Here is a 27,082-nt window from a genome sequence, read left to right as displayed (position 1 = left end):
TTGAGACATGTCTGAGGGTGAATGGGCAAGACAATATTTAAGTGCCTTTGAACGGGGTATGTTAGGTGTCAGGTGTACCGGTTTGTGTCAAGAACTGCAGCTCTGCTGTTTTTTTTCATGCTAAACAGTTTCCTGTGTGTATCATGAATGGTCCACCACCCAAAGGACATCCAGCCAACTTGACACAACTGTGGGAGCATTGGAGTCAACATGGGACATCATCCCTGTGGATCGCTTTCGACACATTTTAGAGTCCATGCCCTGACAAATTGAGGTGGTTCTGAGGGCAAAAGGGGTGGTGCAACTATTAGGAAGATGTTCCTAATGTTTGGCGTAGTGTAGCCTAGTGTAGCTCCGAACAAAAGCCTAAATGTCAGTCTTCTCTTTCTCCTTATTCTTTACAATTCACTGGCCCTGTCTGACTCTTTAGATGATGCAAAATACCTTTTAGTCCAGTTGAAGTTCTTGAGACGACATTCTGGTGTTATCAGTGGCACTCAATGGTGTTATCAGTGGCACTCAGTGGTGTTACCAGTTGCACTCAGTGGTGTTATCAGTGGCACTCAGTGGTGCTACCAGTGGCACTCAGTGGTGTTACCAGTGGCACTCAGTGGTGTTACCAGTGGCACTCAGTGGTGTTATCAGTGGCCTCACTTTTAAGCCGCGAGATTTCTCTTTACCTTTTATTATCTGATAAGACTATAATGTGTGAGCCCTCCAAAACGTATTAATTGTTACCTCTTCTCAAGTACATCAAGGTGATGCCTTATAACATCTTTATCCCCCAACGCTCATTGAGAAGTGTGTTGCTTCCTACACATTTGCAAAGATGAATTACCTAGAGGATTTATTTATTGATCTTGATTATTATACATTCCATAGAAAGCATGCTAGATTCCTCTCTGTCTGTTATTCTAGTCCCCCAAACATAGTAATAAGCTTTTAGAAAGTTCATCCAGCAAATCAATAAACTTTCAGTTATGCTCAAACAGCCAAGCTGTGTATTACATAGTTACCTCTGAGCAAACATTGCCCCCCCCCCTTTAACATGCATCTTTAACCTCACCCTAGAATGTAATTAAATCTCTAAGTTGGGGAAATCAGCATTTGTCCTACCTCATTTGAATGAAGGCGATCCCACTCTACTGAATAACTATTGGCCCATATCTAAATAGTCTGTTCTGGCAAAGGTATTGAAGTCCCTAGACAATAAGCAGCTTAAGGTCTACCTCCAGGAAAATAATATTTTGAGTGGAATGCAATCAGATTTCAGGTTTAGCCGCAGCACTGTCACTTCAACTTTGAAGGTTTTGAATGATATTCACTGTGCTTTGGATAAGAAGCTGCATTTTATATCTGTATTCATAGATTTGCCAAAGGCGTTTGACACTGTGGTCGGTACTGTCTTGGTGCAGAGATTGGAGTGTATTCAGATTACTGGTCATGCTCTAGAGTGGTTTGTGAACTACCTGTGCTCGGGTGTGCCTCAAGGATCAATTTTAGGTCCCCTTCTATTTATTCTCTATGGGAGACTATTGAGACAGATTATTTTTATGTAGATGACACTGTTCTCTATTCAGGTGGCAGCAGTTTGACTTCAGCTTTTTGAAAAGAATCAAACAGCTTTTATCGTTATTTAACAGAATTTGTATGATTTAATCTCGTTCGGAATTCCTCTAAAACAAAATGCATGGTATTTTCCAATACTAAACACTCTGAAAACCATGTAATTACCTTGGAAGGACATTCAATAGAAAAAGTCAAAACGTCCAAATATCTGGGAGTTTGTTTCAATTTCTACACTGAAGGCTCTTGACTCTGTATCTTACAGCCCTTCGTTTTGTCACCAATCAGAGATGTCTAACTCTCCATTGTGATCTCTATAGTGCTCTCTGGTGGACATTACTAGCAACACGCAGGCTCAAGCACTGGTACATTCTTATTTATAAGGCCATTTTAGGAAAACTGCCATTTTATCTATCCTCTATTCTAGCTCAAGAGAGGGCTGCCAAGAGAGGGCTGCCAACCAAAACTTACGGACCAGGCAAGGAGGGCATTAATCAGAGAGGCAACATAGAGACCAAAGATAACCCTGAAAGAGCTGCAAAGCTCCACAGCGGAGATTGGAGTATCTGTCCAAAGGACCACTTTAAGCCGTACACTCCACAGAGCTGGGCTTTATGGAAGAGTGGCCAAAAAAAGCCATTGCTTAAAGAAAAAATAAGCAAACACGTTTGGTGTTCACCAAAAGGCATGTGGGAGACTCCCCAAACATATGGAAGAAGGTACTCTGGTCAGATGAGACTAAAACAAAATAAGGAAAATGCCAAGGTGGGTGAATACTTTCACAACCCACTGTAAGTGCATGAATTTGACCACTTTCCTGTCCTGCTTACCATTCAAAATGTAATGAGTACTTTTGGGTGTCAGAGAAAATGTATGGAGTAAAAAGTACATTTAAAAAAAAGATATAGATTTTTTTTATTTCACCTTTATTTAACCAGGTAGGCCAGTTAAGAACAAGTTCTCATTTGCAACTGCAACCTGGCCAAGATAAAGCAAAGCAGTGTGACAAAAACAACAACACAGAGTTACACATGGGATAAGCAAACATACAGTCAGTAACACAATAGAAAAATCTATGTACAGTGTGTGCAAATGTAGTAAGATTAGGGAGGTAAGGCAATAAATAGGTCATAGTGGTGAAATAATTACAATTTAGCAGTTAAACACTGGAGTGATAGATGTGCAGATGATGATGATGTGCAATTAGAGATACTGGGGTGAAAAAGAGCAAAATAAATAAATAACAGTATGGGGATGAGGTAGTTCGGTGTGCTATTTACAGATGGGCTGTGTACAGGTACAGTGATCGGTAACCTGCTCTGACAGCTGATGCTTAAAGTTAGTGAGGGAGATATAAGTCTCCAGCTTCAGTGATTTTTGCAATTCGTTCCAGTCATTGGCAGCAGAGAACTGGAAGGAAAGGCAGCCAAAGGAGGGTGTGTTAGCTTTGGGGATGACCAGTGAAATATACCTGCTGGAGCTCGTGCTATGGGTGGGTGTAGCTATGGTGACCAGTGAGCTGAGATAAGGCGGTGCTTTACCTAGCAAAGACTTATAGATGACCTGGAGCCAGTGGGTTTGGCGACGAATATAAAGCCCAGCCAACGAGAGCATACAGGTCGCAGTGGTGGGTAGTATATGGGGCTTTGGTGACAAAACGGATGGCACTGTGATAGATTACATCCAATTTGCTGAGTAGAGTGTTGAAGGCTATTTTTTAAATGACATCGCCGAAGTCAAGGATCGGTAGCATAGTCAGTTTTACGAGGGTATGTTTGGCGGCATGGGTGAAGGTGGCTTTGTTGCGAAATAGGAAGCCAATTCTAGATTTAATTTTGGATTGGAGATGCTTAATGTGAGTCTGGAAGGAGAGTTTACAGTCTAACCAGACACCTAGGTATTTGTAGTTGTCCACATATTCTAAGAAAGAACCGCCCAGAGTAGTGATGCTAGGCGGGCGGGCAGGTGCGGGCAGCAATCGTTTGAAGACCATGCATTTAGTTTTACTAGCATTTAAGAGCAGTTGGAGTCCACGGAAGGAGAGTTGTATGGCATTGAAACTTGTTTGGAGGTGGCGGTTATGATATAGTTTAGGACCTTGAGTGTGGCTGAGGTGCACCCATGGCCAGCTCGGAAACCAGATTGCAGAGTGGAGTAAGTATGGTGGGATTCGAAATGGTCGGTGATCTGTTTGTTGACTTTAGAAAGGCAGGGCAGGATGGAAATAGGTCTATAACAGTTTGGGTCTAGAGTGTCTCCCCCTTTGAAAAGGGGGATGACCGCAGCAGCTTTCCAATCTTTATAGATCTCAGACAATATGAAAGACAGATTGAACAGGCTAGTAATAGGAGTTGCAACAATTTCGGCAGATAATTTTAGAAAGAGAGGGTCCAGATTGTCTAGCCCAGCTGATTTGTAGGGATCCAGATTTTGCAGCTCTTTCAGAACATCAGCTATCTGGATTTGGGTGAAGGAGATGCGGGGGGGCTTGGGCAAGTTGCTGCGGGGGGTGCGGAGCTGTTGGCAGGGGTAGGGGTAGCCAGGTGGAATGCATGGCCAGCCGTAGAAAAATGCTAATTGAAATTCTCGATTATTGTAGATTTATCGGTGGTGACAGTGTTTCCTAGCCTCAGTGCAGTGAGCAGCTGGGAGGAGATGCTCTTATTCTCCATGGGCTTTACGGTGTCCCAAAACTTTTTGGAATTAGTGCTGCAGGATGCAAATTTCTGTTTACAAAAGCTAGCCTTAGCTTTCCTAACTGACTGTGTATATTGGTTCCTGACTTCCCTGAAAAGTTGCATATCACGGGGGCAATTCGATGCTAATGCAGTATGCTACAAGATGTTTTGTGCTGGTCAAGGGTGGTCAAGTCTGGAGTGAACCAAGGGCTATATCTGTTCTTAGTTCTTCATTTTTTTAATGGGTCATGCTTATTTAAGATGTTGAGGAATGCACTTTGAAAGAACAACCAGGCATCCTCTACTGATGGGATGAGGTCAATATCCTTCCAGGATACCCAGGCCATGTCGATTTAGGAAGGTCTGCTCGCCATAGTGTTTTAGGGAGCGTTTGACAGTGATGAGGGGTGGTCGTTTGACCGCGGGCCCATTACAGACACAGGCAATGAGGTAGTGATCGCTGAGATCCTGGTTGAAGACTGCAGAGGTGTATTTAGAGGGCAAGTTGGTCAGGATGATATCTATGAGGGTGCCTATGTTTACATTTGACATTTTAGTCATTTAGCAGACGCTCTTATCCAGAGCGACTTGCAGTAGTGAGTGCATACATTTCATACATTTTTTGCCCTTTTTTTTCGTACTGGTCCCCCGTGGGAATCGAACCCACAACCTTGGCGTTGCAAACACCATGCTGTACCAACTGAGCCACACGGGACCCTGTTTACAGATTTAGGGTTGTACCTGGTAGGTTCCTTGATAATTTGTGTGAGATTGAGGGCATCTATCTTAGATTGTAGGACGGCCGGGGTGCTAAGCATATCCCAGTTTAGGTCACCTAACAGTACGAACTCTGAAGATAGATGGGGGGCAATCAATTCACATATGGTGTTCAGGGCACAGCTGGGGGCTGAAGGGGGTCAGTAACAAGCGGCAGTAGTGAGAGACTTATTTCTGGAAAGGAGGATTTTTAAAGTAGAAGCTCGAACTATTTGGGCACAGACCTGGATAGTATGACAGGCTATCTCTGCAGTAGATTGTAACTCCTCCCCCTTTGGCAGTTCTATCTTGTTGGAAAATGTTATAGTTAGGGATGGAAATGTCAGGGTTTTTGGTGGTCTTCCTAAGCCAGGATTCAGACACAGCTAGGGCATCAGGGTTGTTCGGAGTGTGCTATAGTAGTGAATAAAACAAATGTAGGGAGGAGGCTTCTGATGTTAACATGCATGAAACCAAGGCTTTTACATTTACAGAAGTTAACAAATGAGAGTGCCTGGGGAATAGGTGTAAAGCTGAGGGCTACAGGGCCTGGGTTAACTGGTATGGGCAATGTGGCACGCTAGCGTTACGCTAGCGGTACAGCCAGTGAAATAGCAGGGCGGCAAATTCCCCCAAAAAATCTCATAATTTAAATTTCTCAAACATACAAGTATTTTACACCATTTTAAAGATAAGATTCTCCTTAACCTGTCTGGGCTAGGGGGCAGTATTTTCACGGCCGGATGAAAAACGTACCCAATTTAAACAGGTTACTACTCTGGCCCAAAAACTAGAAGATGCATATTATTAGTAGATTTGGATAGAAAACACTGAAGTTTCTAAAACTGTTTGAATGGTGTCTGTGAGTATAACAGAACTCCATATGGCAGGCAAAAACCTGAGAAAATCCAAGCAGGAAGTGAAAAGTCTGAGAATTGTAGTTCTTCTTTTGATTCTCTATCGAAGCTACGGTGTCTGTGGGGGACGTTGCACTTCCTAGGCTTCCATTGGCTGTCTAAAGCCTTCAGAAAGTGGTTTGAGCATTTTCCTGTCACTGGTCAGATAATAGGAGCTCAGTTACTGAGTGGTCTGCCTGGCAACAAAGGGATTGGATATGCACGGTCACGCGAGCACGCCGTTCCTTCTTTTTCTTCTTGAATGAATATGCTATTGTCCGGTTGGAATATTATCGCAATTTTACGTTAAAATACCATAAAATTGATTTTAAACAGCGTTTGACATGCTTCTAAGTACGGTAATGGAACATTTTGACTTTTCGTCTCTCGTTCCGCGCTCGCGCGTTATGCCTTTAGATAAGTGATCTGTACGCACGAACAAAACGCAGGTATTTGTACATAAATATGGATTATTTCGAACAAAAACAACAATTCTTGTGGAAGTAGCAGTCCTGGGAGTGCATTCTGACGAAGATCAGCAAAGGTAAGAGAATATTTCTAATACTAATTCTGAGTTTAGGTTGCCCCGAACTTGGCGGGTGTCTGAATAGCTCACCGTGAGCTGAGCTATGTACTCCATGAAAGCAAGCTATACAGTTACCCGCCAAGTTCTGGAGTCAACTAAACTCAGAATTAGTATTATAAATCTTCCCTTACCTTTGCTGATCTTCGTCGGAACGCACTCCCAGGACTCCCACTTCCATAAGAAATGTTATTTTTGTTCGAAATACTCCATATTTATGTCCAAATACCTCAGTTTTGTTCGCGCGTTCAGGTCACTAATCCAAAGGCATAACGCGAGAGCGCCGAACCAGAGAAGAAAAGTCAAATAGTTCCATTACCATTCATAGAAACATGTCAAACGATGTTTACAATCAATCCTTAGGGTCATAAAATGTTGATAATATTCCAACCGGACAATAGCATATTCATTACAGAGGAAAAAGGAGAGGCGCGCCAACCTGCCCGCGCAGTAAACAACTCACTGGCCCCAGGCAGTCCACTGATTGACTGAGCTCCTATTCTCTGCCCAGTAACAGTAGACGGATGAAACAAGTTTCTAAAGGCTGTTGACAGCCAATGGAAGCCTTAGGAAGTGCAAAATGACCCCACAGACACTGTAGTTTGAACAGGGATTAGATAGAAGAACTACAAGTCACCTCCTGGTTGGATTTTTTGTCAGGTTTTTGCCTGCCATATGAGTTCTGTTATACTCACAGACATCATTCAAACCGTTTTAGAAACTTCAGAGTGTCTTCTATCCAAATATACTATTAATATGCATATCCTACCTTCTGGGCCCGAGAAGCAGGCAGTTTAATTTGGGCACGTATTCATCTGAATTTCTGAATACTGCCCCCTGTCACCAAGAAGTTAACCTCTACATCACCAGAGGAACAGAGGAGGAGTAGGCTAAGGGTACGGTGGAAGGCTATAAGAACTGGTCATCTAGTGCGTTGGGAACAGAAAATAAAAGGAGCAGATTTCTGGGCATGGTAGAATAGATTCAGGGCAAAATGTACAGTCAAGGGTATGATAGGATGTGAGTACAGTCGGGGTAAACTTCGGCATTGAGTGACGATGAGAGAGCTTGTATCTCTGGAGACACCAGTTAAGCTAGGTGAGGTCTCCCCGTGTGTGGGGTGTGTGACAAAAGGGCTATCTAAGGCATGTTGAGCTGGACTAGGATCTCTACAGTGAAATAAAACAATAACTAACTGAAACAGCAGAAGACAAGGCATATTGACATTAGAGAGAGGCATGTGTAGCCGAGTGATCGTAGGGTCAATGAGCAGCAATAGGTGAGTCAGGGAGCTGTTCGGTAGTCGCTACTATGCTTGTGAGCGGGAGGCACGGCATTCAGAAAGCTAGCGGGCCGGGGATAGCAGATGTGTCTTCGGCGACATCTCAACGGAAAAGCCTGTTGAAACCACATCGGACGATTACGTCGGCAGACCAGTGGTGATGGATCAGCGGGGCTCCGTGTCTGCAATAAAGGGTCCAGGCCAATTGGCAAAAGAGTTATTGTAGCCCACGAATTAGCAGATATACCTCTTCGGCTAGCCGGGAGATGGGCCTAGCTCGAGGCTAGCTAAAGGCTAACTGGTGCTTGCTTCGGGACAGAGGCGTTAGCCAGCAGTAGCTCCTCGGTTGCAGCTAGCTAGCTGCGATGATCCGGTGTAATGGCCCAGAGCTTGCGGCAGGAATCCGGTGATGTGGTGGAGAAAAGCAGTCCGATATGCTCTGGGTTGATATCGCGCTGTGCAGACTGGCAGGTATTGACCGAGCTAAAGCTGGCTGGTGTCCGAGCTAAAGGTGAAGACTGCTAGCTGTGGCTAACAGTGACTACTAGCTAGTAGCTAGTTAGCTGGCTAGCTTCTGATGGAGGTTCTAGTTATAACGTATAAAAATAGCAGATCCGTACCACATTGGGTGAGGCGGGTTGCAGGAAAGTATATTTAGATCGTAGGTGGAAAGTGAGATGAAAAATATATTTGAAAAAAAAACAACGAAACCATTATTTTCTTTAGGAATGTAGTGAAGTAAAAGTAGTCAAAAATATAAATAGTAAAGTAAAGTACAGATACCCTAAAAAAAATACTTAAAACTATGTTTCTGTGTGTTCAGGAAGTGTTTTTCAGTTTTTCACTCAAAAGAAGGAAGCGAAGTACTAATTTCCTCATGTCTTTTTGTATTTGTTTTTTTTTTCTGATTACTTTTCTGTGTGGCATTGTCAGTGATGGATTCTTACAGTCTACACGTATGAATTGTTAGTAATCTCACCAATTGTCCATGGCAAGGTATTTTAGGAGGTTACCACAGTGTTCACTGTAGCAGAACAGAACGTTCTCTAGGTGTAGCTCATGAGAGAACATGGATATTAAATAGAAAAAAAGAAGGGAAGCGCTGCTAGGTTAAACAATACTAGGTCTTTGTAGATAGAAAATGCGCTTTTGTAAAAGGGGTAAATTGGTCATCAAAAAGAATGGAGGACCAAGGCACTCTTCATGTGTCTTTGTACAGACTGACGAATGCCATGCAGCCGAAACGTGTCAGAGTTATAACGTCTTGTTCCATTGAACATGCTATACAAATAAAGACCCTTTGTCCTCCTTTCTTTCTGATAGAGAAAACAATAAATCACAGAAAGGAGTAAAGGCTGAGGTATAAATCATTTTATTGATTTTGTCTGGATTCTAAAAGAGGACAACACAATGCACTTGTTTTATTCTTATGTATTTCACCATTGTATTTCAACACAGTGAAAGGACACTTGTACGAGTCATTTCAGTGAACTCCGCTCAACTGATCAACACTAAGTTGTGAGGATTTCTGTAGTTTAGGCTATGTGTGCCTTCACTTTTTTGAAGTTATCAAACATGTTTTGCTTTGGCTGAGTACAGTACTCTATATTGTATGGAAAGGGTACACCTTAATTTGTAGGCCTACCCATCTTTCAACATAAATATTATACCCTCCAGAATTGACCTCTTTATATTATACCCTCCAGAACTGACCTCTTTATCATAATGTCCACAGCAGGTATTTGATTCAAAGAGCAGTTGGTGCCCATTGTCCTCAGACAATAGACTTAATTGGCCCTATTCAGACCTTGATTGACTGCAGGAGGACAGAAGCGTTCAAGTTTTTCCAAATGGAGCAGCGGACGGTGCCGGTGGCACACTGAATAGCCTCAGACAGATGCCCTAGCTTATCTTTCTCTCTGCATTGTTGGAAAAGGACCCGTAAGTAAGCATTTCACTGTTAGTCTACACCTGTGGTATACAAAGCATGTGACAGATAACATTTGATTTGATATGTAAACTCAATACCCTGCTGGGCTGGCATGCATTGTTAATCTCACTAGTTAACACCCATGACTTATTGATGATGGCGTTTCAGGGGGGAAGTTTACCCCCACTCACAGGGAAGGGCTTGACCCCTCTCAGGCCATCGCTATGGCTATGTGATAGTTGAGTGATAGATCAGGTGTCAGATGACTACCAGACTAACCTGTCTGGAACTGCATGGTCACCTGTTCAAGTGTTTACTCCTGTGTTTCAGAACCATGACTTCAAGTCTCTCCACTCTCCAATCATTTTCTTCAACCCCATATGTATCTGTTCCCTATCCACCTGTCAGAGATACAGTACCCCCAATCTGCTTCTGCCCCTCTGACTTCCAAGACTCACCTGGTTCCTGTGGAACATCCATTTTACACTACACAGCAGAGAGGGGTAGAGATAGGATATGGAGACAGAGAGAGACATTTTGAGAAGTAAAGCCACTCGTAGAGGTGCAGGGACTAGGTGGATGGCTAACTCTTATAGCCCACACCTGAAAATAGAATGCATAAGACAACAAATGGAAAGACAGAATTGGTTATTTTCCCTTGGTGGTTTCCTATTCTTTTTGTTTAGTTAGTTGGGGGAGAGCTAGAAGGAGAGAACTAGAGAGAGAGGGAGAGATGCACTACAGGGTCTTTGTTTTGGTGTGGTGTTTGTTTGATGAGAACAGCGGAGGTGAAAATGGCACTGGTCCTCATTTATTTATGGAGCCTCTTATTGTTATTAAACTCGGTGCATGCTGGCTTGCTTTTCACACAGGCTGACACACGAGGACAGCTGAATTCATGAGACTTCCCTTGCCATGCCCAAATAAGCGCTCTCAAGAGTTCTGCACTTCGTCTTGTGTTCAGAGAAAGTATTCTTGACTCTTTGTGGGCTCATGCCCCCTTTTGGTGAGGGTGGATGAGTCTACCTTCTGGAGAAAATCCAAAGTTGGAGTTTGTGCAGATGTTTGTGCAGATGTTTGTGCAGATGTTTGTGCAGATGTTTGTACAGAGTTTGTGCAGATGTTTGTGCAGATGTTTGTGCAGATGTTTGTGTAATGTAGAGCTGGAGCATACAGATTTTAATTTGATCACTCTTGTGTTGCTGAGAATGTTCCTGTACAGCAGGAAATGCGACCGTTTAGTGTATTTGAGTTTGAAAAAGGCTTGTAAAGTTTTTAATTTCCACTTTAATTTCCACATTTGCCCTAATGAAAAATGTATCAACCCCTACAAAAATGGCCATTAATTATAATCTACATACTAATTCAAATGTCCTGCTGCTGCAGTATTATATTCCTGTTGTAGCAAACTGGCTCAAATTTAAGATCCTACATCAGTATGGCTTGTTTGTTAGCAGATAGGACAAAAATAACATCTGAGTTTTGTCTGCCTCTATTATTCCATGGGGAGGGTTGTTGGTTGGTGCCAATAGAGGTCTTGGTACATCGTTTTTATTAACTTCAGTCGAGTATTTTCAGTCTTTGTTAGCTCAGAATTCTTCTCTGTTGCGATGGTGAACAACAATAGAAGAATATTGTACAAACTAATTTAGTGAATTTATGTTGATTAGAGGGCATGCTTATGAAAGGCAAAGTGCTTGTGGTTCTATGTGGTACTGTGTGGCTCAGTTGGTTGAGCATAGGGCTCGCAACGCCAAGGATTGTGGCTTCGATTAATGCTGGGACTTCCCATATGAAAAATGTATGCACAATTGACTGTAAGTCACTTTGGATAAAAGTGACTGCTAAATGGCATATATTATTCATTTATGTTTTTCCATACAATTTGACTCTTTCAGTGCATTAAGGAGTATGAACACACATCATTTGGTCCTTTGTATTCAGTACAGATACTGTGTGTCTGCAGGCTACAAACACAAACAACCTGGTATGTTTTATGTGGAGGCAATGGGCCTAAATTCACCTATTGTCACAGCAGTGTTTGTTCTATTGTTGCTAGAGGATGAGATATGGAGGGGACTGACAGTAGCTAGCAGTAACCAGGTGGGTGGTTCAGATAACACCAGCAGCTGGCAGGTGTTGGTGAAACGATGAACTGAGCAACTTTTGGCCGACACACAAGTTGCTACAGGAACTGAGAAACACACAAACAAACAAAATAGATACAAATAGTCTCTGTTCTAAGGTGATGTAGTGTTGGCAACTTGTATAAAGATAACTGTGTATTTTGATTAGGAAGTAAGGTGTAGGGATGTTTCTGAAATACATGCAATTTTGTTTACTTCTCAAAGGCTCATACAGGCCCGCCCCAAACCCATGTTGAACAGCCCTGCTGTGAGCATGTTGATAACATAAAGGGAAGGAATAGACTGGAAAGGAGGAGAAGACTCCCCAGCTAGCACATAACATTCTGAGAACCAAATGTTTCTTAGAGCTTGGTGAGAGTGTGGTTGTCCAATGGTTATTTTGCATACAACCTTCTCGGAATGGTGCAGGATCGTTGCTTGGCTTTGGATCATTCTCAGCACATTTAAGGAACTTGACAAAAAACATTATTTTCTTGGTACGTACTTTATTGCTTTATCAGAACGTTTCCTAAAAGTTCAAACATGGTTACATTTCATTTCAATTTTGGTATTGTTTTAGGAACGTTCTCCAACTGGTTTAACATTGGGAATGTTCTCAAATATTTCAGAGAATGTTGACAAACAACGTTCTTCTGTGGGAAGAACTTCAGCATAATGTTTCCTCATGGTTCTATTTAAATTCATGTTTTCAAATTGTCCCAAGAATATTAAGAAACAACGTTCTTCTGTGGGAATTTCAGTACTTCAGCATAACGTGTTTTCAAATTGTTTACGAGAGCATTAAGAAAACTTTTGTAACTTTCAGAGAATGTTATTTAAAAACATTGATGGCGAACTGAAGATGGCAGTGCTGAATGCCTTGTGAAAAAACGTAGGATTCAATGTCCCCAAAACCGACTAAGTAGTAGCACTTTATGCCGACGCTGATCAGCTCACTCCTGGGCAATAATATCCAAGCTGGATAACAACTCAAAACAACAAGGCTAGAGAAGTTTATTGACAAATACTACTAATGCAGTCAACGCCAAAACATGTCGGAGAGTAGCCTAACCAAGGAAAACATGGAGAGTAGCCTAACCAAGGAAAACATGGAGAGTAGCCTAACCAAGGAAAACATGGAGAGTAGCCTAACCAAGGAAAACATGGAGAGTAGCCTAACCAAGGAAAACATGGAGAGTAGCCTAACCAAGGAAAACATGGAGAGTAGCCTAACCAAGGAAAACATGGAGAGTAGCCTAACCAAGGAAAACATGGAGAGTAGCCTAACCAAGGAAAACATGGAGAGTAGCCTAACCAAGGAAAACATGGAGAGTAGCCTAACCAAGGAAAACATGGAGAGTAGCCTAACCAAGGAAAACATGGAGAGTAGCCTAACCAAGGAAAACATGGAGAGTAGCCTAACCAAGGAAAACATGGAGAGTAGCCTAACCAAGGAAAACATGGAGAGTAGCCTAACCAAGGAAAACATGGAGAGTAGCCTAACCAAGGAAAACATGGAGAGTAGCCTAACCAAGGAAAACATGGAGAGTAGCCTAACCAAGGAAAACATGGAGAGTAGCCTAACCAAGGAAAACATGGAGAGTAGCCTAACCAAGGAAAACATGGAGAGTAGCCTAACCAAGGAAAACATGGAGAGTAGCCTAACCAAGGAAAACATGGAGAGTAGCCTAACCAAGGAAAACATGGAGAGCCAGACACAGATGACCTATGCTTTTCACCACCCTCTACAGTAAGCGTGAAAACCGATCTGCTAAAATCAGTAAATGACTAATTGAGCGTAGGCCTACTTGAACTAGTCAATACAGATATACAAGAGATGAAGGCGAGCCTTGAGATGAGTAATGAGAAAGCCGCGACACTGGAGAAAGAAGCTAAAAGGTACTGTCAATACTATCGAAACGGACATTAATGAACTAAAAAAAGAGCACGTTTGTGAGAGAATCTTTACTTCATATACAGACTAGATCTATGCAAGAACATTTGGTGCTAACATAATTAAAGAGAATGAGGGTGAAAATCCAGTGTGGTCAAACAATTCCTTTTTAAAGCGCTACAGATCCCAGGCGATACTGTCGACAAAATCAAACTCCAACATGTACATCGATACGAGCGCCCAATTGTTGCCAAATTTGCTTACCTTAAGGACAAACGGATGGTTAAAGGTTTGGGCAAAAGAGTCGCCATCGTGACAATAGGCATGAACGATCAGTTCCCAAAGGAAATCACAGAACGGCGCAAAGTACTGTTCAAAGGTAATAGACTAAAAGGAAATGTGTCGCTCTCGTAGTCGATAAGCTGTACATTGATAACCAACTGTTCCGAGACACCAAGACTACTCCATGGCTATTCTAAAAATAGAAAGTTCCCATAGAACAGGCAAATAATGAAACACCCAACACTATCCATGGTAGGGATTGTATAAAAGAAATGAGAAAATAATATAATACAACAATTGATAAAGAAATAAACTACAAATATGCTTTACTACTCTAGGTCGTGAATGTTGTTGTTAAATAATTGTATTTTATTTATGAATAGATAAAAGACAGCATCAGAAGAATATCTATTCTTCTGGATCACAAAAGTGCTCAAAAGCCCAAAATGAGGCAGGAATCAACAAGGTGGAAACAAACCAGAGGACATAGAAGGGGGATACCTAGTCAGTTGTACAATTGAATGCATTCAACCAAAATGTGTCTTCTGCATTTAACCCACCCCTCTGAATCAGAGAAGTGCAGGGACTGCCTTAATTGATGTCATCAGCATCCAGAGAACAGTTGTTGTTGGGGGTTAACTGCCTTGCTCAAGGGAAGAATAGCAGTTTTTTTCCTTGCCAGCTTGGGGATTCAAACCAGCGACCTTTCAGTTACTGGCCCAGCTCTCTTAACCGCTAGGCTATGCTATCTGCAGTATGTGGGGTATGTGCGTGTGTATATGTGCGGGTGTGTTGGAAAATGGGTGCCTGAGTGTTTGTGATTGGAAAAGTGTGAGGAGTTGAAAGTGAGTGAGCAAAGAAAGTGGTTGCAAATGTCAGAACCCATGTGTGTCTGCGAGGAGTTGTGACCAAGCGAGTCTCCAGTTTTGCGCAGACATGGGATATACGTTTAAAAATATATTTAATTTATTTTGTCCTATCATGATGGAATGGTGCCCAACCCTACCTACCCTAGACACCCACCTGAGCGACCCATCCACTAAGTCCTTACCCCTTTTATAGGCCTACCGCAAGTAGTCTACACAGGCAAGAAAGAAAGATTAACATGGTCAGAAACCCACTAAAGCAGTACCGCCCCATCAAGAGTCTAAGCCTGCCTGGCAAGGTTGGCCCAACAAAGCCAAAGCCTCTGGATGGGAGAGCATAATATACAAGGATTTTCTCAAAGCTACTTATGAGAACCTTGACGACTTCTCAGAGAGGGGGCAAATTATTGTGGCCCTGGCGTCACAGAATAATCAAATTATATCACATTTTATTGGTTACATACAGTACAGGTGATTAGCAGGGAGCGCTACAGGGAGACAGGATGGACAGCTGATTGTCCTCGCAGTGGCAGACCACGTGTAACAACACCTGCACAGGATCGGTACATCCGAACATCACACCTGCGGGACAGGTACAGGATGGCAACAACAACTGCCCGAGTTACACCAGGAACGCACAATCCCTCCATCAGTGCTGAGACTGTCCGCAATAGGCTGAGAGAGGCTAGACTGAGGGCTTGTAGGCCTGTTGTAAGGCAGGTCCTCACCAGACATCACCGGCAACATGGAGGCACAAACCCACCGTCGCTGGACCAGACAGGACTGGCAAAAAGTGCTCTTCACTGACGAGTCACGGTTTTGTCTCACCAGGGGTCCTAGTCGGATTCGCGTTTATCGCAGAAGGAATAAGTGTTACACCGAGGTCTGTACTCTGGAGCGGGATTGATTTGGAGGTGCAGGGTCCGTCATGGTCTGGTGTGGTGTGTCACAGCATCATCAGACTGAGCTTGTTGTCATTGCAGGCAATCTCAATGCTGTGCGTTACAGGGAAGACATCCTCCTCCCTCATGTGGTACTCTTCCTGCAGGCTCATCCTGATATGTCCCTCCAGCATGACAATGCCACCAGCCATACTGCTTGTTCTGTGTGTGATTTCCTGCAAGACAGGAATGTCAGTGTTCTGCCATGGCCAGCGAAGAGCCCGGATCTCAACCCATTGAGCACGTCTGGGACCTGTTGGATCGGAGGGTGAGGTCTGGGGCCATTCCCCCCAGAAATGTCCGGGAACTTGCAGGTGCCTTGGTGGAAGAGTGGGGTAACATCTCACAGCAAGAACTGGCAAATCTGGTTCAGTTTATGAGGATGAGATGCACTGCAGTACTTAATGCAGCTGGTGGCAACACCAGATACTGACTGTTACTTTTGATTTTGACCCCTCGCTTTGTTCAGGGACACCTTATTCCATTTCTGTTAGTCACATGTCTGTGGAACTTGTTCAGTTTGTCTCAGTTGTTGAATCTTGTTATGTTCATACAAATATTTACACATGTTAAGTTTGCTGAATATAAACGCAGTTGACAGTGAGAGGACGTTTACATATGGATGAGTGATGTCAGAGCGGAACGGACAAAGATACAGTAGAATAGTATAGAAAACAATATATACACATGAGATGAGTAATGCCAGATATGTAAACATTAAGTGACTAAGATACAGTAGAATAGTATAGAATACAGTTTATACATATGAGATGAGTGTTGCCAGATATGTAAACATTATCAAAGTGACTAGTGTTCCATTCTTTAAAGTGGCCAGTGATTCCTAGCCTATGCCTATAGGCAGCAGCCTCTAATGTGCTAGTGATGGCTGTTTAACAGTCTGATGGCCTTGAGATAGAAGCTGTTTTTCAGTCTCTCGGTCCCAGCTTTGATGCACCTGTACTGACCTCACCTTCTGGATGATAGTGGGGTGAACAGGAAGTGGCTCGGGTGGTTGATGTCCATTAACTTTTTGGCCTTCCTGTGACATCGGGTGCTGTAGGTGTCCTGTAGGGCGGGTAGTTTGGCCCCGGTAATGCGTTGGGCGGACCGCACCATCCTCTGGAGAGCCTTGCTGTTGCGGCGGTGCAGTTGCCATACCAGGCGGTGATACAGCACGACAGGATGCTTTCAATTGTGCATCTGTAAAAATTTGTGACGGTTTTAGGTGACAAGTCAAATTTGACTGCACAGAGGTGCCTGGGAAGAAGGGCCAATGGGGGACCTGCGTGTGTGTGTGGTGTGGTGTGCATGTTAGGGAAAAGGGGGGTTTCCGAGCTCCATCAGCTAGGACTAGACATTGGTTAATCAAATATTCCCGTTCCTAGTCAATTTGGCATGCCTTCTCAAACATTCACACATCAAGTCTACTCTTGATTTGAGCAAGGGGATGGAACAACTGTTGAACAACTGAGCGTGTGTGTGTGTGTGTGTGTGTGTGTGTGTGTGTGTGTGTGTGTGTGTGTGTGTGTGTGTGTGTGTGTGTGTGTGTGTGTATAGAAGGGGAGAGAGAGGTAGAGGTGTTTGTGGGTGTAGGGTGTGTGCGTGTATGCATCCCACATCCGTTGCTACTGATGTTAGAAATAGTATACAGCGGTTTCTCAATTAAAAGTTTTGAGCTCATGCTGCAACAGTTTGTTGTAGATGGTAGAAAATTACGTCATTCTTTCATTGTGCCACACTGTCACAAGGGGGAGTTAGAACGCTGATCTATCGGTCGTTTAAACTGTGGTACAAATTGGGGGATTTTTCACACCTAGCCGAGCTATTAGATTATTATTTTGTAAATAAATGAAGATGTGAATGTTTCAGTCCGAGAGTCTCTCTCCTCTGGCACTAGGGTCCTGCATCAGGCAACAACAAAACAATTGCTGGTGGGTGGTCCCGTAGTTGAGAGAGAACTTGGGTAAATAGAATGTGCAATTACACTTGACATGTGGACTGACAATTTTCGAAAAATTGGATACTTGTGCCTTGAAGCCCATTACATAAGCGAAGAGTGGGTGTTATCCACCATGGAGTGGGACAGTGCAGCTCAAAACTGCAGATAACACAGTAAGGCTGGTTATTGTGAAAGAATACTTGTGGATCTTGTTGATTTCCTCTATCGCTTCAAGAGGCCTACTGTCCACCTGGTAATTGTGTGGCGTCACCTACAGATGGATTTGTGGTGCAACCCTGTTACCAGCTGCAACCCTGTTACCAGCTGCAACCCTGTTACCAGGCACAGTGGGCTTTTGGTTTCTCTCCCTCTAAAAACAGAAAGAAAGAATTCTAAATAACAAACTGGCTTGATAGCCCCTCTATATGAAGTGAATTTCTGAAACACAGAGTCCTTCTTTGCTGATGTGAAGAATAAACTGAATGAAAGAGAGTCCAGCGAGGATAGGAAGCAGAAAAAGGTTGACCATATTTCCAAGACCTGAGCTACTTAATTTATTTATTTCTGAACTGTAGTAGTTTATTTAGGAACTTTAATATATTAGTTAGGCTCAGCCTATTTAGTAGGCTATTTTATAGCATAAAACTATATTTGTCAGCATAAAGCTGAGTGATTCACTCATTAATGGCTTTGGATCAAAGTAAATAAGTACCAACATTCTTTCTGATTGTCTTTAACAGGTTGAAAATGTCTTTAATAATCTGCTCGTGTGTGCATTCAATTATTTGTGACATTGTGATTACAATGAACAATGGAAACAAAATAAATAAAATAAATCCTACTCATAATGAATAATCACATGCGTGTTGCAAGCTTGTCATTTTTCCTTAAAAACAATTTTTTTGTAAGATTATTATTATTATTTTTTTTCGACAATACGAAACATACACATACAAATGGCAACTACGTCAGACCTGCCCAGACACACATCTCACTCTCCACCACATTACCTTTACATTTTAGTCATTTAGCAGACTCTCTTATCCACAGCGACTTACAGTAGTGACTGCATACGTTATCATACTGGTACCCTGTGGGAATCGAACCCATAACGCGGGGCACAAGGCCTCAAACTGCACCATTTTGTTTCTCTCCATACAGCCTTATTCTAAAATAGATTGAATCGTTTCCCCCCATCAATCTACACACAATACCCAATAATGACAAAGCAAAAACAGGTTTTTAGACATTTTTGCAAATGTATTAAAAATGTCTGAAATATCACTTTTACAAAAGTATCCAGACCCTTTACTCAGTACTTTGTTGAAGCTTGGCACACCTACAGTATATTTGGAGAGTTTCTCCCATTCTTCTCTGCAGATCCTCTCAAGCTCTGTCAGATTGGATGGGGAGCGTCGCTGCACAGCTATTTTCAGGTCTCTCCAGATATGTTTGATCGGGTTCAAGTCCGGGCTCAGGCTGGGCCACTCAAGGACATTGAGACTTGTCCTGAAGCCACTCCTGCGCTGTCTTGGCTGTGTGCTTAGGATCGTTGTCCTGTTGGAAGGTGAACCTTCGCCCTGAGGTCCTGAGCACTCAGGAGCTGGTTTTCATTAAGGATCTCTCAGTACTTTGCTCTGTTTATATTTCCCTCGATCCTGACTAGTCTCCCAGTCCTTGCCGTTGAAAAACATACCCACAGCATGATGCTGTCACCACCTTGCTTGACTGTAGGGATGGTATTGGCCAGGTGATGAGCGGTGCCTGGTTTCCTCCAGATGTGACACTTGGCATTCAGGCCAAAGAGTTCAATCTTGGTTTCATCAGACGAGATCATCTTGTTTCTCATGGTCTGAGTGTCCTTTAGGTGCCTTTTGGCAAACTCCAAGTGGGCTGCTATGTGCCTTTTACTGAAGCGTAGCTTCTGTCACTCTAACGCCCTGATTAGTGGAGTGCTGCAGAGATGGTTGTCCTTCTGGAAGGTTCTCCCATCTACACAGAGGAATTCTGGAGCTCTGTCAGAATGACCATTGCGTTCTTGGTCATCTCCCTGACCAAGGCTCTTCTCTCCCGATTGCTCAGTTTGGCCGGGTGGCCAGCTCTAGGAAGAGTCTTGGTGGTTCCAAACTTCTTCCATTTAAGAATGATGGAGGCCACTGTGTTCTTGGGGACCTTCAATGCTGCAGACATTTTTTTGGTACCCTTCTCCAGATCTGTGTCTGGACACAATCCTGTCTCAGATCTCTACGGACAATTCCTTCGACGTCATGGCTTGGTTTTTGATCTGACATGCACTGTCAGCTGTGGGACCTTATATGTGACCGACCTGCTCGATTCGATCATATGTAGCAAAATTTGAAATTGTGTTTTTTACATTGGATTAAAGTTGAGCTTGAAAATGGTATATCATACACTACAGTTGAGGAACAATGGGAAAGTAATTCTGCTTTGAAAGTTGACAAACTTGTAACCTCATTTTTGAGAAAATGGCCTTTGAATGTTTTGGTACACCTATTAGAGAGCTCTTCTTTGACTACACCCATTCAGCGTTGTTCACACCCTCTTAAGCTTAAGCCCCACCCATCTCTTTAAGGATTTGCATGCAACCAAATATTTCAAGACTAAAGAATGGTTTATACTATGGGTGTGTTCGTAAATGTAAGTGTGTGCTCTGGGCATTGTCAGATTGTCCGTTCCTAAATTCAGAGCGTTTTGCTCTCGGAGCGTTTAGAGCGCACACTGGACACTGGTCGTGGAGTAGGGTTGATCCGAGCATTCTGTCCTAACAACAGCAGTCAGGCACCCAAGCTAACTGGCTAACGTTGGCTAGCTTGCTAGCTACTTCCAGACACAAATGATAGAACAGTTCACTCTGACCATTTTATTCGCCAATCCAGAGCTGATTAGGCTGTTTTTATGTTGTCCAGAGCGTTGGTGACTGCAACTGTGTTGCTGGCAACAATTTAATTATATTTTTTGGCCAACGTTTACTGACACCGGCCATATTCAATGGGTATTGAGTGTTCATAAATTCATCAGTTATTCTGCGGTCTGGCACACTCAGACGAGAGTGCTCTGATATCGGAGTAGATAGCCAGAGCGAACAAACATATACATTCCGTTCTCAGCGTCAACAAAACTCTCTCTATCCTCTATATTGTTAAGTGTGTTCAGGTGAGTTGGCCGCGCACACTAATTCGCCTCACCTGATCTTAATAAGTGCTTGTTTTCTCTCAAATTTGGTCTGTTTCAATAGACTAAAATGGTTTATTCCTTGTGGAGGTCAGAGGGCAGCAGACAGTGATTTCCCGATGAATCCACAGTGTTGAGGTTTTTCCATTAGGAGGTGATAACACAGGAAGATTCATTTCCTCTATCTCAGACCCTTATCTCACTATCAGTTTAATATGAGGCAGATGCCTCTGTTGCAATAATATATGCACCTGCTGGTGTTGACACACACACAAACGCATGAGTCACCACGCACCACCACGTACCACGCACCACCACGGCCTCAACAGAAAGATGCAGAGCAACACTGATCCATATTAATCCAGAGCTGTTGATTGCCTTGTTGCTAATTAAGCCTGATCTCTATGTGCCCACAGTGACATGCTGTGCTCCAGCCACTGTTCAGAGCTCAGTGGAGGGGAGAGAGACATAGACCCTAATGAGGAGACACCATACATGGGTCTCTGCATTAATCAGTTTAGCCTACTTCCAGACCTCTAAGTGCTTTAGCCAACTCAGTTGTCATGCCTCTGGAAGTAGGCTAGACTGGAACCAGGCTAGAATCAGCCTTGGATACCAACAGATAGAGCAAAGTCTTAACCCTGATTCACCTATAGGACACTCATCCCTCTACACTCAGAACTGAGATGGTGTGCAGTGAATTATCTGCCTCAGTTTACATTCGATTGTCAGTCTTATTGGGTAACCAATACAGCCACTGCACCTCCATAGGGATATAGTTAGGTTTTGTATGTCAAGTGGAATTGATTGTATGTGTTTATAGTATTAGGGTTGATAGACCGTCTACCATCTGTTTGTCTCTGAGGAAAGGACAGGAGAGGCTCATCATTTTGCTCTCTCGTTCTGCATGGAGCAAGAGCACATAGTACATACGCCACTCCACCCAGGCCAAGAGGCTGCAAAGAGACTCACCCTGAGCACTAGGACCATGGGTTACTGTAATACAATACTAGAGGAGGTAGAATGACTGTAGAAGCTGCAGGATGGTGATCTGTCCTACAGGAAGAGTGGGAAGGGAAGGAAACGGTGGAAAGGTGTGAAAGACTCTTGGGATATGCTCAGGTGTTCTGGATCTCCCAACGCAGCACATTTTAACATAAGGAACTGTCTTCAGCATATTCATGGTTTTTCCTGTCCATTCCCCCATCAGAGCTTATTCTGTCACTTAGATTCCCTCTAGGTTCTTTCAACAGCTGTGTGGCTGAGAGCCTATCACAGGAGTGTTGCAGTAGTAGCACAAACAGTCAGTGAGTACATTTACATGCACAGTAATAATTCGACATGAAACTAATTTGGCAGTAGGCAGATTATGCAGTAGTCATGTAAACATCTTACTCTGCTTACCTTAATCGGTGTAAGGTCAACATCGAAGTAAACATACGCCAATTAAAACACCTGGTTTTCTGAGCAATCTTTAGAATTATTAGGACATGTAAACACCTTCATCGGTGTTCCAGCGGTGTATATGATCTGTGTATGTGCTAGCACCAGCCGAGCGAGCCTCCCTCTTTAGCGCAAGTGAAGTGAGTTCGGAACGACTGAATGGATGCGTCTTAGAAGTAGTTTTCACATACAAACTTTATACAAATTAAAAATCAAATATGCTTCCCAGAAATAACATGTTCGCTGTGGTATAACATTTATTTAGATTGGCAATGTTCTGTATTTGGTGTCATCAGGGAGCCTGATTTCAGATGTGTCCATGTAAACGGGTCTGTATTTAGTGCCATCAGGTAGCCTGATTTCAGATGTGTCCATGTAAACGGGTCTGTATTTAGTGCCATCAGGTAGCCTGATTTCAGATGTGTCCATGTAAATGGGTCTGTATTTAGTGCCATCAGGTAGCCTGATTTCAGATGTGTCCATGTAAACGGGATTATTAGGGAAATCGTTCTTCTTGCAAAGCATGTCAACGTTTTAATAGAACTATATTAATCTGATTATCCACAATAATCGCATTATTGTGTGTATGTAACCGTACTCATCGTCTCCCCTTCATTCTCCCCCATTGACCTCTATTAACTTGTGTGTGTTTGTGTTGCAGGACCTGGTGGGCAGTGCCCCTCCACAGAGGAACTGGAAGGGGATAGTCATCGCCCTGTTGGTCATCTGCATCATCTTGTCTCTGATCGTCACCTCTGTCATCCTGCTTACCCCAAGTATGTAACACACAATGCTGGATCACACTCCATTACACTTATAAATACCTATTACACTCTCTTAGATTACACCACACATTCTCTCAGATACAAATCACTACAAACACAGAATCACTTCCCCAACACACTTTGTAGGCAAAGCAACCGTCAAGATGTATGACGGATGAGGCAGGAAGCTGCAAACATTGTTAAATCAAGTCATACTCATACTCATTAGAGATCTTAATTTGATCAACTTGTTGTTGCAGGACATTTCCTGCATAGCAGAAAATGCTAATTTGTGGTGTAGACAAGGTTAAAAAAGGCTTCTAAAGTTTGTAATTTCCATTTTAAAATGTCTGACTTGATTTGCCCTAACTAAAGATGTATCAACCCCTACAAATATTTCCATTCATTATACTCCACATAATAATTAACATTTCCTGTTGCTGCTTGATTATTTTCCTGCTGTGAGAAACTGGTCAAAGTAAGATCCTACAGTACATCTGCACCTGAGTCAGGCCACCAAAAGAACATTTCTAGTTAGGGATTGCAATTGGCCTTGCTAGCAGACAGCCCAGTAGGTTATTTAATTTCATAAGCCCATTCATTCAAAGACAGACAGGAGTAGAGATGTTGAGATGTGTCAGCTTGGAGATTGCATATTGGTTTTTCAGAAAGACGAAGTGAGGTCATCTTCTCACTAGGTAATGGGGCTTTATTGTAAAATGTCATTCAGTCTTGTTTAATGAAGATTATTATGCAGTAATAGCTCTAGTCATTTGTACAATTGCCAGTGCATCAGAGGTGCTATTTGCCTCATGTTGGGAATCCCTCTCAATGGTCTTTTACCAACAGATGAAGATAATTTGCAAATTCAGAGACTTGCAAAGGTCTGTATATAGTTATATTTTTAAATGTGTTATTTTTAGTTCTCTCAATTATCTGCAAAAGCTACTTACTGGCACTGACACATACAATTATCCCTTATAGAATCTCTTACTGATGGTACGCTATTGTCTTTTCCTGAATAAACTGACAGGTGAATGGAAAAGATAAATATGTAAAGCTCCCATATGGGGTTGAATGGGCATAGACACACACACACACACACACACACACACACACACACACACACACACACACACACACACACACACACACACACACACACACACACACACACACACACCTCTATGTAACTCGACCCTCTAGCGCTGCTGTCTACCTTGACTGGTCTCAGCTGTTTACCCTGTGCAGCTGGGTTAGAGGAAGTTACGGCTGCCTGGAATAACTGGCCAGGCTGCTGTGAGTTGATGCTGGTGGATCAATGGAGGGTCTCAAGTGTCTCTTTCTTCTTTGTAACTTTTCCTTAATCGCTGTGCCTGTGATATGGGAATTACAGTCCTACTATCTCCAGAGACAGAAACAGAGCATAATAGTCAGACTCTGACAGATGACTCCTATCCCTATTTTTATGACCCCTTAGGCAACTTTTTGCAGGAAAAGTGACAGTCACCAGGTAACAAAGATGGCCAGGTCCCTTTTTTATGTGAAAGAGAATTGAAACATAACAGTATCATATTCTTGTACCTGATTAATTCTATGACTTCTTCCACTTTTGTTTTGTTGATATATTCCACTGGCAGTTGCAGATGATAGCCTTGCCCTGAAGAAGAAAGTCACCATTGAGGACGTCTTCGGAGGAGATCTTCACGTGCACGACCCCGACGCTACATGGCTCAGTGGTGAGTTGCTATAGTTACACCCTGCCCTTTCATCTGCCAATAGAAACTGAAGCTAACACAGCACCCACCAACCAGGAACTGTTACATGTCAGTTCACATTATTAGAGCACCACATTTACATACTGTAGACGGTGGTCGCTAAGGCAATGACTCTATCTCCGTATGCATTCCAAGCCGTGTTACTTTTCCCGTTAGACAGCCATTACTATCGAACAAGAGGACCACACATAGAACATATGGAAACCTAACTAGGACTTCAATTGCCTGTTGAATTTAAACATAATCATAGAAACCAATGTGTTTACTGTGAATGCTTATTATCAAGCCCTCAAGGTTTACATGGTTATAGTCTCATGGTTATTCCCTTACAACAGAGACAGACAGCCCACAGAACTAAGTAAGCATTATACAGAGACAGAGCCATGTAATCCAGTGAAACCTTGAAATGTGCCAGTTTATGCTGTTATGTACCATACAGTACTGTAGCTATAATATATGCAGAGCATGTACAGGACAGGCCCAAATTAAATAGATGTAAGGCTGGTCTGATATGACCTTTTTTAACCTTGACAACGTAAATTGGAAAGCAAGCTGCAGAACACATGAATGTTGGATCAAGCTACTGCTCGCCCTCTAGTGTTAGAGACTCAAACTACTTAGTTTTTTCATTGACTCTCCATTAAGCACAAAAGTAGTACCAGAATTAATTTTATTTCCACATACTTTTACATACTGATTTATATACAACTTTATCCACTGTATGCAGCAGTAACATAGCTTATCTTCTTCTCCAGAAGTAACCTTTTCACAATATAATATACTGCTCAAAAAAATTAAGGGAACACTAAAATAACACATCCTAGATCTGAATGAATGAAATAATCTAATTAAATACTTTTTTATTTACATAGTTGAATGTGCTGACAACAAAATCACACAAAAATAATCAATGGAAATCCAATTTATCAACCCATGGAGGTCTGGATTTGGAGTCACACTCAAAATTAAAGTGGAAAACCACACTACAGGCTGATCCAACTTTGATGTAATGTCCTTAACACAAGTCAAAATGAGGCTCAGTAGTGTGTGTGGCCTCCACGTGCCTGTATGACCTCCCTACAACGCCTGGGCATGCTCCTGATGAGGTGGCGGATGGTCTCCTGAGGGATCTCCTCCCAGACCTGGACTAAAGCATCCGCCAACTCCTGGACAGTCTGTGGTGCAACGTGGCGTTGGTGGATGGAGCGAGACATGATGTCCCAGATGTGCTCAATTGGATTCAGGTCTGGGGAACGGGCGGGCCAGTCCATAGCATCAATGCCTTCCTCTTGCAGGAACTGCTGACACACTCCAGCCACATGAGGTCTAGCATTGTCTTGCATTAGGAGGAACCCAGGGCCAACCGCACCAGCATATGGTCTCACAAGGGGTCTGAGGATCTCATCTTGGTACCTAATGGCAGTCAGGCTACCTCTGGCGAGCACATGGAGGGCTGTGCGGCCCCCCAAAGAAATGCCACCCCACACCATGACTGACCCACCGCCAAACCGGTCATGCTGGAGGATGTTGCAGGCAGCAGAACGTTCTCCACGGCGTCTCCAGACTCTGTCACGTCTGTCACATGTGCTCAGTGTGAACCTGCTTCATCTGTGAAGAGCACAGGGTGCCAGTGGCGAATTTGCAAATCTTGGTGTTCTCTGGCAAATGCCAAACGTCCTGCACGGTGTTGGGCTGTAAGCACAACCCCCACCTGTGGACGTCGGGCCCTCATACCACCCTCATGGAGTCTGTTTCTGACCGTTTGAGCAGACACATGCACATTTGTGGCCTGCTGGAGGTCATTTTGCAGGGCTCTGGCAGTGCTCCTCCTGCTCCTCCTTGCACAAAGACGGAGGTAGCGGTCCTGCTGCTGGGTTGTTGCCCTCCTATGGCCTCCTCCATGTCTCCTGATGTACTGGCCTGTCTCCTGGTAGCGCCTCCATGCTCTGGACACTACGCTGACAGACACAGCAAACCTTCTTGCCGCAGCTCGCATTGATGTGCCATCCTGGATGAGCTGCACTACCTGAGCCACTTGTGTGGATTGTAGACTCCGTCTCATGCTACCACTAGAGTGAAAGCACCGGCAGCATTCAAAAGTGACCAAAACATCAGCCAGGAAGCATAAGAACTGAGAAGTGGTCTGTGGTCACAACAGCATGTGAA

At 43.2% G+C, this 27,082-nt stretch overlaps 1 protein-coding gene across 4 annotated transcripts in view; it reads left to right on the top strand.

Annotated features, from left to right (window-relative positions):
• The window catches only part of LOC106569194 (dipeptidyl aminopeptidase-like protein 6), a 172,908-nt gene that overhangs the window by 106,410 nt on the left and 39,416 nt on the right, over positions 1 to 27,082 (top strand). For all 4 annotated transcript variants that reach the window (XM_014140303.2, XM_014140305.2, XM_014140301.2 and 1 more), the window contains 2 exons: positions 23,036 to 23,150; positions 24,779 to 24,877. In XM_014140303.2, the coding sequence (XP_013995778.2) occupies positions 23,036 to 23,150; positions 24,779 to 24,877 (214 nt within the window). The remainder of the gene's footprint in view (positions 1 to 23,035; positions 23,151 to 24,778; positions 24,878 to 27,082) is intronic.

The sequence above is a fragment of the Salmo salar genome, chromosome ssa14 (assembly GCF_905237065.1).
Source record: "Salmo salar chromosome ssa14, Ssal_v3.1, whole genome shotgun sequence".
NCBI classification, from domain to species: domain Eukaryota; kingdom Metazoa; phylum Chordata; class Actinopteri; order Salmoniformes; family Salmonidae; genus Salmo; species Salmo salar.
This window is presented reverse-complemented; position numbering and strand designations above follow the sequence as displayed.